Below are 10308 nucleotides of genomic sequence, written 5' to 3' on the forward strand. Positions count from 1 at the left end.
CGATCGGAAGTACTGACGTCACGATGTACTGCAGAATCTTTTTCGCTGCGCTGCTTGTTCTTGTGGTCAGAGCAGCCGACTGCAAGGAAGTGAGCGTGACCGCACACGGTGAGTTCAGCTGGCGAAACACAACGGGAGAGTCAACGGCTGAACGCGCTCCAACGTAGCGGGAGCCAATCCTGAAAGCCGGTTCATGCAAGCTTCCCTACCTCAGGTGCCAGGGCTCACCAGTGGTATTGTTGGTAAGATTTGCATGCGGCGCTAGAACACGTTCAGCTTCACGCTCTTTCTGGCACGGCAGGTGACCCGTCCCCTGCACCCTTCTCCGTTGTTAACATTCACATGGACATACCGGCCACCGACCCGCTCGGCGAGAAAATCCTCGAACAGGAGAGAGAGGAGATGGCTAACGAGCTGAACGATGTTGCGAAGAACTACAACAGAGGAATGACGGGTAACCAACACAACATTCCATCTCTCAGAAGCCGCTGACGAAAGAGGATGCTCAGACTTTTTCCAGATTGCAGCTTTCCAAGTAAGTATCACCAAGCGTCCCTCACTTCCCCGGTGCCAGTGATGTCCCCCCTCGCAGCGCGAACAGCTAAAGAAGCTGGGAAAACTCGCTCATCTGGATAACACTCTTATAAGACGGGCACTACGCAAGGGAGAATGACGTGGCACGACTGGCTAGGCTGACGAGAAGAGTGCTCCTCAAATGTCGAGACTGACCGCCTGCTGAAACTGTTCAGGAGACTACTTGCGTCGATACTATTCGAAGTGTTCCATATTAATGACGCAGTCGTGAGCTAGCACCACGCGGGTGGCTGAAGGCGCGGATTCTACTTAGGGCCAAGAAGCTCTCAAGCCAAGCGAAACTATAACAGCTGACGCGCATACTTGAGATCAAACTGACCAATGTGTTCCCTGGTACTCGACTTCAGGCACGCGGAGGATCGCGACTAGATGTCGGGTTCTGTCGGCCACGGCAGTTCCCTCTGATGCGGGTTGCTGGGGACAGGCTCAACACCAGCACCTCAGACGCACCCATGAGGCTGAGGGCTACAGACAGGACGGGAGAACTTACCGTCAAGCATAATTCCGAAGCCACTGTCCGTTCCAGTGAAGCGCTTTTACGCATATAACGTTCGGGAAGCCAGGCGAGTCGAACCCGACTGCACGCGTCGGCCGACGCAAGTGTTGTCCCGCTCGTCGATGACGACAGCCAGTTCTCGCGCTAGCGCAATTCAACCCCGCGGAACGACTTCCTTGCCCTACTCGTAGTGTTCGTCCCTTCATAGCATTCTGCGCGAACCTGCGTGCTCTTGCATCGTTAAGAAGAGACAGGAAAGCGTCATTTGCGAAATCGAGTTATTTCTGTTAGCTGAATGTTCAGTAAACCGGCGGGACCTCGGACTGCCTGAATAAGCGATAGCTTGGGGAGCGGTCGCGGGACGGGTGTATGTCTTGAGGAGGCTTGTTATTCTCCTCGACAGGGCAGCGGCTTACAGGTGGCCCCCGCCCGCAGAAGCCACTCTCATCGTGTCAGAAGGTTCACCAACTTGGCGTTTTTGTTGCTTTGTCGAACTCGATAGACAAGGGTGACCGGTTGGGGTGGTCTGCTCCACAACGCAACTCATTTTCCCTGGTGGCCGGGCGGCAGTGCCAACGCACTGGAACGAAGCAAAAGGACAGAAGATGAGTTTTCTTGAAGATTTGCTTGCCGGGCATAAGGTTTGACTCTCGGATTTCAATAGCAGGCAATGGATAAGCCCCTTTACATTTCGCCGACGGAAGCCTTCTTGTGAGCTGACTGCGTCGCTGTCAACTCGCGCACAGCAGCAGGCAAAATCGAAGGCTGTACGGGCCCTTGATTTCCTTCAACAAGTTAGCTGTCTCCGGCGGCTCGGCTACACACTGCCAGGTGAATCATGAACCGGCCGTTTCTCATCTTTCAAGCTGGCGGGCTTCCGTGTGACTCTCCCTTGCCAGCTGCACCTCTTCGTTATTTGCACAGAACAACACGCTAGCGCCGTACACAGCGACTCCCCGGCCCAGTATCAGATTAGGCGCAACGCGTGTTATCGACTCCCGTCAGAATGCCGCTTGCCATGCAACTTCGGCAGCGCAATCCGAACAGTCTGGTGTCTCCCTTCATCCCGTTGGGCGCTGCCCTGGAGGCACGTGTTACTCCGCTAACACCAAACGACAGAAAATCACGACAATCGAGAGTCGTATACGTCCGAGGCCGCGGGAGAGAGAAACTGCGTGTCGTATCAGACCACCCGGAAGAGGAGACCACGGGCTGGCTGCTGGCAAGAACCATCGAGCGCTTTTCGGAGAACGGTAAGGCGGAAGAGATCCTTTTCCGACGCGGCTCGAGTACGATGGTAGCCCGAGTTTCGCTTCCGGCTTCCCACAATGTAGCCCCCTCTTAGGGGAGGTGCAGCTGCCTCGACACTTCGAAGTGGCCAGTCTTTCCAGCTGATCGTGTCTTCATTTGTACTGCGCCGAGGGTGCTGAGGTTCCAGATTCCATCCCGTGCTTACCAAAATTTTGCGACTCTGGTTGTGCGCCGCTTCGCGGTCAGCTGCGGCTTATCTTTTACGGCTCGCTACTTCGTCTGCGTTCCCCGTGCAGTATCCGGTTCTGTTCGCGCATTTCTTGTGCTCTGAAATCAGCAGAGATAGATCCCTTCCAAAGAGAGAAGTCACTGAGTAGTGGGGGTAGGGAGTTCCTGAAGTGAAGGGTCCACAGCCTCTGCACTAAAGCAGTGAGTTTTCCTGTCCGTGCCAATCCACACTTTCTCAGGCCAAGAAGACGAAATCGTGGGTTTGCAGACGGATGCACATGGACCTTTAGGCAGTCGTGATTGGGTAGACGTTTACTTGCAAGATTTACATCGGCCTTTATCCGTTCTTCCGTCCGAAGAGCACCTCCAGTGTATCTACAGCGAAGTGGCCTCGCCTCCTGAATTTCTGTGCGCCGACGGTGCTCGACGCTACGCCGATGAAACATCTACCCCATGCACAAGTCGCCACACGCCGTCGGGACAGAGTTCTGAATCGCAAGGGAAGTGTTCTGCAGTCTCACCATGGATGCGGTTGGGAGAAGGTACAGACGCAAGGAGCACGGGGAGTGGAGACAGACCGTCGCTACGTGGAGGACAATCCCTAAACAGTGGGGGAAGTCGGGCGAGCTCCTTCTCCAGAAAGGCTAGCAGTGACGCAAACACAGCCAGTACGAGCTACGCCTCCTCCTGTCGCCGCGGGGATTCTACTCCTGGTCACCAGACCAAGGACGAGTGGTGCACTGGTTTCAAGAGCCGCTGTTCTTTGCAGAACGAGTCCGATTCTGCCACTTGCCGTCCACCCTATCAGCCTATGCTTGAACAACCCGGAGACACTTTCGACCTCGAAACGAAGCTAGATGTTAAAGAAAGCAATGATCTTCCGGTTGGAAGCTTGCCTCTGCCGCGCTCCAGTCGCTCAACGGAGGTGGAACATCACCCCGAGACGCTGGAAAGACTACCATCAGCAAGGCAGGGGGGAGACGTTCTGTCGTCTTTTGTCGCCAGCAAATGCATGGAGGGGGCGAGACCCCCGGAAATATCTCGGGTAACGGAAAAGCTTCATCTTACTGACAAGGGAGACAGGAGCGTCGCCCCATGCAAGGACATATCGTCAGCTCCAGTCCTCAGTAAAGGTTTCTCCGCCTCTGCAGATATCCGAGACTGTACTGTGAAAGGGATTCGTTCGTCCGCTTCGCCACGGGCAGACCGAATATACTCAGATTCGAAAGGGTTCGGTGCCCTTCCGGAGGGAAGATCCCATCACGCCGTCTTGAGCAATCGTTCTACGTACAGTCATCCGGCGCACCCAGGTGGAGTCTGCGTTTGGGATTTTCGGCAGGAAAGAGCCATAGGCAAAGGAGGTTTCAGTATGGTTCACAAGGTCCGAAAAAAGGACACGGGCCGGTTGTATGCGATGAAAATTGTCGCGAAGGAGAAAGTGGCGCAGGATGCCGAGAAAATTCGGAGGGCTCTATCTGAGAGAGATGTGCTGGCGCAGTGCAGTTCTCCTTTCATAGTCAGGTTATTCTGGGCTTTCCAGACCCGCCGACATCTTTTTCTTGTGAATGAGTTTTGTCCGGGAGGTACGCCGGCTTGCAGAAACTGCGTCTGGAGGAGAAGAACCAGTTGGGGGCTCCCTCTAGGGGCATACGTGTGCATGTACGGTTTGCTTTTCTGGAGGTTATTTTTCCCCGTTGTTCGTGGGGGTGACTTTACATGTTCTTTGGACATTCTAGGTAGACGCCCTCTTCTGACGAGCTGCTTCAGCGGGATGACTCAAGGAAAGCTCGAGATGGCTGAATCACAGAGAGGGATCTGACGATAAAAGTACACGGGAACCGGATGGTCACATTTCTGTATTCCTTATCCAGTCAACCGTACTCTTCCTCCATGTTGATCCCGATGTGAAACTGCTTGCCGTCTCTGTAAACCGGTATTTCTCTACATTAGCCAGTGTTATCTGTCCAAGCAGGATGCTTCTATAGGTGGCAGTGGCGATGGCCAGGTGTCTTCTGCCCGGAATCACTGTCTTTGCACTTGATAGCGGTGAGGATACTGCTTGCGCAGGATGACTTGCGCGGTCGTGGCTTTCCAGAAAGTCTTCGTACGAAATTGTTTAGATAATTGAAGGTCGTACAGCCGCAGGCCGGACAACTTCGACGGCCACCTGTCTTCTTTTTTGACATTTGTGTACATATATGCGCATGTACGTGGTACATCTCACTCAGCACGATACTCGTCCCATGTTGTTAACCGTGTAGTATATTTACGTAGCGTGTGGCTTGTATTGGTTCGATATGTGTTTTTCTTTCATGTAGGAGACCTTTTCCGTCTGCTTCGAGATTGCCAGAGGTTTCCAGAGGAGACGTGTCGGTTCGTGTGCGCGGAAGTCTTGCTAGGGCTGCAATACCTTCACTCCCTCGACATTCTTCACAGGGATTTGAAGGCTGAGAATATCTTAGTGGATCTGGAAGGCCATTGCAAACTCGCTGACTTCGGGCTTTCAAAGGTGCTCGTAGGTCCGTGCCCACGACTAATAGTTATGACAAGTTTCCTGTTCCGGGTCAGTGTCAGGACAGGGCTACGCAAGGAAGCAGAACCCGTTTTCTTCAGCATTTACTTAATCACGATCTCCGTGCTTTTTGACGGGTGACAGACAACGAGATGACTCCTACCTCCATTAGGAATCGTCCTCCAGCTCTGAGGCGGCAGTTGTGAACTCTTGGCTTTCCTTCGAGGGCCCCAAGTGTGGGCAACTAGAGCTCTGCATCACATTCGTCTGTGATAAGTGTAGCTCTACTGCTTTCCTGAGTTGACACAGCCGCGCCCGCTGGTTCGCGACAGATCCGATAGTTGTTCCGCAGACGGAATCTTTCTGTTTGGTTAGGACGAGCCAAGTGGCTTGACAGCGGTGCGCCAAAGAGTTTCCATATACCGGCAGTTCAGTCGTTCGGATTGCTGACAGCGTGTTCGTGTGCCTTCCCTTAGGAGGGCGAGACCGAAGCTATTCATTCTGTGGAAGCCCTGAGTATCTAAGTCCTGAGATGCTTCTTGGAACGGTAAGAATGACTGACGGGCTGCTCCGTCTCTCTTGCTCATCTGCTTTGTCCAGAAGGAGGACTGCAGCTAGGTATGGCCCAGCATCCGAATTGTGTGTGACGTTGAGCTGAGAGAAGGCGTTCTGGTCTGAGGCTTGTACACGAGTTCTAACAAACCATCTCACCTGGCGACAGTTGCGCCTGAATCATTAGCGTCGTGACCGGAAGCATGGTCCCGTCGGTGGAACTTGAGTGTTGCACGAGCTCGGAATTGGGAATTTTTTTTTTTCCAACTCTGCCGATCAGGTTCAGTCGGCTGGAAAATACCTGGCCCAGACCCCGTTTACCCTTACAGAAAAGAATTAGTCGTCACGTTTAGAGGGGGACGTTCTCAACGCTTTCAACCTATGGAGGACGTTGGATTCCAGCTGTGGAGTGTCTTTATGGTGTCGTTTCATTACCAAGTCAACACTGACGTTGACAGGTCAATCCAAACTAGCATCAGGGGAGGCGCCACTGCTGCTAGCTGTCTTGCCCAGCTGGTGACATATTTCGCCTATGCAGCTCAACTCTCAAAACAGCTTCCATCTAGCTCGCTGACTCCGCGCATCCATGCGTAAGTGAAGCGTACGACGTGGAACTTTGTTCTGGCATTCAGGGTCATGGAAAGACGCTGGACTATTACTCCCTCGGATGTCTCTTGTACGAGATGCTGACTGGTGTTCCTCCGCACTACGCAACAAACAGAAACTGTATGTACAGCAAAATTCTCCAGGGTAAGTGACACATGTGTCGGTGGTATGTGAATTCTTCCTCGTAACAGAGACCATAAGCAGCAGGGAGCTCTGTTGGGCTCTCATATTTCCGTATCTTTTCACTCGTATATCGCATTTATCCGAGTGCGGCTCGTGCTTGCGGATGAGATAGTTCGTGTCGTAGACTTTCCTCCCAGCGTATGTTGGCTGCTGATGACAGCGTCGCGTCCGCCCGCAGCGGTTGTTCATTCCTATGGTTACCTGTGCAGGCCAAGTGACATTTCCCCCCTCGGCTTTCGCCGAAATTTCAGCTGATGCCAGAGACCTGGTTACGGGGCTCCTTGCATCTGACCCGTCTAAAAGACTAGGTCAGGGGCCGCTCGGGATACAGGAAATTTTCTCTCACCCATGGCTTTCCGGCGTCAACTGGAAGGTATGGCCGATGTTGTGTGAAAGACTTCCGAAGTATAGCGGTCGTCGTGATTTGCAAGCATCGAGGACGTCGTGGCCAAGGAGTCGATTATCAGCAGTCGGAGAAGTGACTGTTGTCTGTTCCTTGAGGATGCGCAGTAGCGCGCTGCCGAAGGCTACCGCGATGTCGTACAGCCGTTAAGGGCGTCCTCTGAGTGTTTCATGTGCAGAAACAGGCAGTTGCATATGCTAGCTTTCTTTCCGCAGAAGTGAAACGTGCATCCTGGCCGCCTTGGTATGGTGCTTCTGCGAGGACCTTGTACCATGGCACCGCACTATGATCAAGAGCTGACGGGGTTGCTACTGGCCCTGGGCCGACGTTCGCGTGTCCCTTGACGAGCTCACAACGCTTTTGGGAATGTGAGCTGCAGGGCGGTTCGAATTTTACTGCGTGTTGAGTTCCTCAGTCTTAGTCCAGCGTACGGTAACCCGCACCGAACCTGTCTTTGTGTTGTTTCGGAGCTCACTGAGTCGTTTCGAGGGTCCCAGGCAATGCTGACGAATTCTAGAAAACACAACGCGAATCACATGCTGTGAGAGGCGTGATGCGCAGCTGTTTCCAGCAAGCGCCAGTCGACTTGGATCCTCTGACTTTTGTCGTTTGCTACTAAGCTTCGTACTTTTTTTTCAGGGCCTTCGGGAGCGACGGGTCCAAAGTCCTCTAGTGGCGTACCTTCACAGTCACGAGCTTCGACTTGTCAACCCCTCCGAGTACGTTGGGCGTCAGGAGTGGATATTTGGGTTCTGCGTAGAGCAGAGTCGAGTTTGTACAAGTGTCTGTATGGAGGGCACGACAGCATCATTACAATCGAAAGCGTGGAAGGCAGTTCGGTGTTGTCGACGGCGGTAAAGCGGCGTCATGGGGAGAAGTCAAGTCCGCAACACCTGTCTTTGTGCGCGCCAGGGTAGGGCCTGTTCAGTGCGGGTAGATCTATGTGACTGAATCTGTAAGGAAGACTAGTACGGGTACGAGTGCCGCGCAGGAGATGATAGTGTCCGGGCAGTTACCTGCTGTACGGACAAGCCAAGCACGAGAAAAAACACGTATACGTTTTTGTCCGCCACACTAAAGTTGAGGGTTACTCCCCTACTACATGGAAGCGATATACTTTGGGAAACATCCCCTTGGTCAAACTTTAGACGAGAAAGAGGGGCTCAGGTTCTGTCCGTGTTTAATAAAGATCGGGTCACTAGCGAGCGTGTCGAGTGTGCTTCTGGCGGAAAGCGTCTTCTCGTCCTGCTGGCCCGACAGAAGGCGGGACGATATCCTATTTTGATGGCGGTGTGCGTGCAGGCTCTTTTCGCCCGGAGAGACAGGTGCAGGCGAGAGCACTTTCCTGGCATTGTCAAAGTCGGACTTTACATGGGAGGCCCCTGCTACGTGCCCTTTCCGTCACTTCGAATGGGAGAACAAGACTCTGTTAAGTTCAGCGTCGGAGAGCTGTTCGTTGATCCGAGCTCCGAAAGTCTCGGTTACGCAGCCGAGAAGACAAAAGAGTCCCAGCAAGCATCAAGTCGGTGCTGCGGTCCGGAAAATTCTTAACGAGCCAGTCGTCAGACTGTGCTCGGAAGGCCAGTGCGCCGTCGGCAGGCTGACAGCGCATACGCCGGCTTCGCCCCCAGATACTCACACAAAAGTATCCCGCTCCCCGGCTAACGGTAAACACTCCTCACTGGCTTCAACAAGCCCGAATAAAGGGCACGGCGACCCCAGGGCGCACTTTAGGCAGCCATGCCGTGTTGCCCAGAAACATGTAGCGGCATCTCTTTCCACGGTCGATGCGCCGTCGGTGTGTCTAGCTGCATCACATTCTCGGCAGGAAGTGGCAGTTTGAGGCAGCATCCACCGAAAGATGGATATAATTTTCGGACTGGTTATCACCAAGTTTTGCGTGGCAAGAGTTTCACTCAAGCATCTCCGGACACGCGCTGGAGTAGGTTACCGGGTCACCATTTTGCCGGAGCAGGTGGGGGAAGCCCCACGGGGAAGACAAGTCGCCGAATCCCGTCGTGTTCGGTCACATCAGTCTGGAATCATCAGTGTATTTCCGCAAGCGCTAAGCCAGCAGCTTTTTTTTCTAGCGCTCAAGGGGCAGTCAAAGTGGATGGGGTTCAGTCATGTAGAGAAATATAGGATTCGGAACCAGTACGCGGTTGGCCCGTCCGTGCTGAGCGAAGGTTAGTTGCAAATGAAGCAAGGTGCTGCAGCGCGGGCCGTTGATTGGAGTCACGTTGCTGGAGCATCTCGTCGGTGTGTACAGGCGAGTGAAGTCCCTTGGCTCGAGACACTCAGACGGAAAACCAGTTTGAAAACGTGCATAGAAGGGCCAACACTGACCCCAGGAAGGAAGGGGCCCGACTACACACCGCGATCGGCGACGTCGGTTGCGTAAGGGGATTGTAGGGCCAAAAAGTCCATGTTTCGACGGCCCTTCATTTGAAGGAGGGCGAGAAATGCAGTGCGCTCAGCGGATTAGATGCGGTTGAGTCCTGTTCTCCTGAAACTTGAATAATGCAGTTTTACTGGAGTTCACTTATATCTGCTTCTGGCCAAGGGTCCCAGCTTCTTCTCAGAGTGGGACACAGGCCGCACAAGTACATACCAACAAATCGGCAGGCGACAATCTGTATGCTTTGGTTCGGGGGGTGGGGAGTTTGAAAGTCGGCTTCGGCACTGAGGCAGTGCAACGAGCAACATGCCTGTTATAGTTGCCATGGGAAACAGCCTCGCTTAATGTCCATTGCAACAAGATGTTGACAAGGAAGCGCAGTCAGGCCGTTCCGCTTAGCGTTTTATGTGCGACTCTGATCGAGCACGCACTCCGATGTATACCGCAGTGGGTAAAAGGGTTGGTGGACCGCGTTTCTCTTGTCCAGAAGACGCAATGACTACGCTTGGCTACGGCACGGTTCTGTAGGGAATGTTGCAGTTCAGACCGCGACTTGAGGGATCACGCAGAAGACTAGAAGGTCGCCAGCGTTTAGGTGTCGGCAGTTACTTGCGTCTCAGCGTTGCCTCAGCACAGCGCCTGTCTCAGCGCAAAAATACAGAGCGTGGAGGGTTCCACGTTGAATACCTTCTGCAGCTGAGCTTTCAAGGATGCCCTCACAGAATGTTCCGGAAACTAAAACTTTCCGTGGGTAAACTCCCCTGGTGGCCACTGGACGGGTGGCCGAGTGACGCGCGGAGTTTCGTTCTGGAGGCGCTTCTAAGGTGGAGGCCATTCGTAGACTCAGCTCGCTTACCGGTTGCCGATGGAATAGCTGGCGACACGATATGGTGTCGAGCTAAAACCCCTTTTGTTCCTAGACTTCTGTGGGGCTTTCCGTCGCCCTTGGCTCCTGGCATAGGCTGTACTGTCTGGGTCCCTGTCCAACAGTGTTCCCGTGCTGCGGCGGCCGGGAGTAGCAGGTATCACGGATCAGAGTTTCGCCTTGTTGGAATATCGATCACTACTGATATGCCCGCCAAAGC

The 10308-nt window shown here is 53.6% G+C and overlaps 1 protein-coding gene across 1 annotated transcript; it reads left to right on the forward strand.

Annotated features, from left to right (window-relative positions):
- Positions 1 to 1102: 1102 nt before the first annotated feature.
- On the forward strand, positions 1103 to 9500 carry CSUI_003311 (serine threonine protein kinase). The gene is made up of 8 exons (XM_068063509.1): positions 1103 to 2343; positions 2809 to 4152; positions 4888 to 5084; positions 5558 to 5628; positions 6266 to 6383; positions 6632 to 6795; positions 7465 to 7544; positions 8128 to 9500. Exons 1-4 carry the CDS (start codon positions 2097 to 2099, stop codon positions 5603 to 5605), a joined length of 1836 nt encoding a protein of 611 aa, XP_067924516.1. The 5' UTR covers positions 1103 to 2096; the 3' UTR covers positions 5606 to 5628; positions 6266 to 6383; positions 6632 to 6795; positions 7465 to 7544; positions 8128 to 9500.
- The last annotated feature ends 808 nt before the right edge of the window (positions 9501 to 10308 follow it).

The sequence above is a fragment of the Cystoisospora suis genome (genome assembly GCF_002600585.1).
Source record: "Cystoisospora suis strain Wien I chromosome Unknown contig_1449, whole genome shotgun sequence".
Lineage (NCBI taxonomy): Eukaryota > Apicomplexa > Conoidasida > Eucoccidiorida > Sarcocystidae > Cystoisospora > Cystoisospora suis.

What these genes read in the sequence shown, in the direction of transcription:
- CSUI_003311 (XM_068063509.1), top strand. Translation starts at nt 2,097, where the DNA reads ATGCCGCTTGCCATGCAACTTCGGCAGCGCAATCCGAACAGTCTGGTG. An exon ending in CGAGCGCTTTTCGGAGAACG is followed by an intron (nt 2,344 to 2,808) that starts GTAAGGCGGAAG and finishes ACACTTTCTCAG; the next exon opens with GCCAAGAAGACGAAATCGTG. An exon ending in TCGGGCTTTCAAAGGTGCTC is followed by an intron (nt 5,085 to 5,557) that starts GTAGGTCCGTGC and finishes GCCTTCCCTTAG; the next exon opens with GAGGGCGAGACCGAAGCTAT.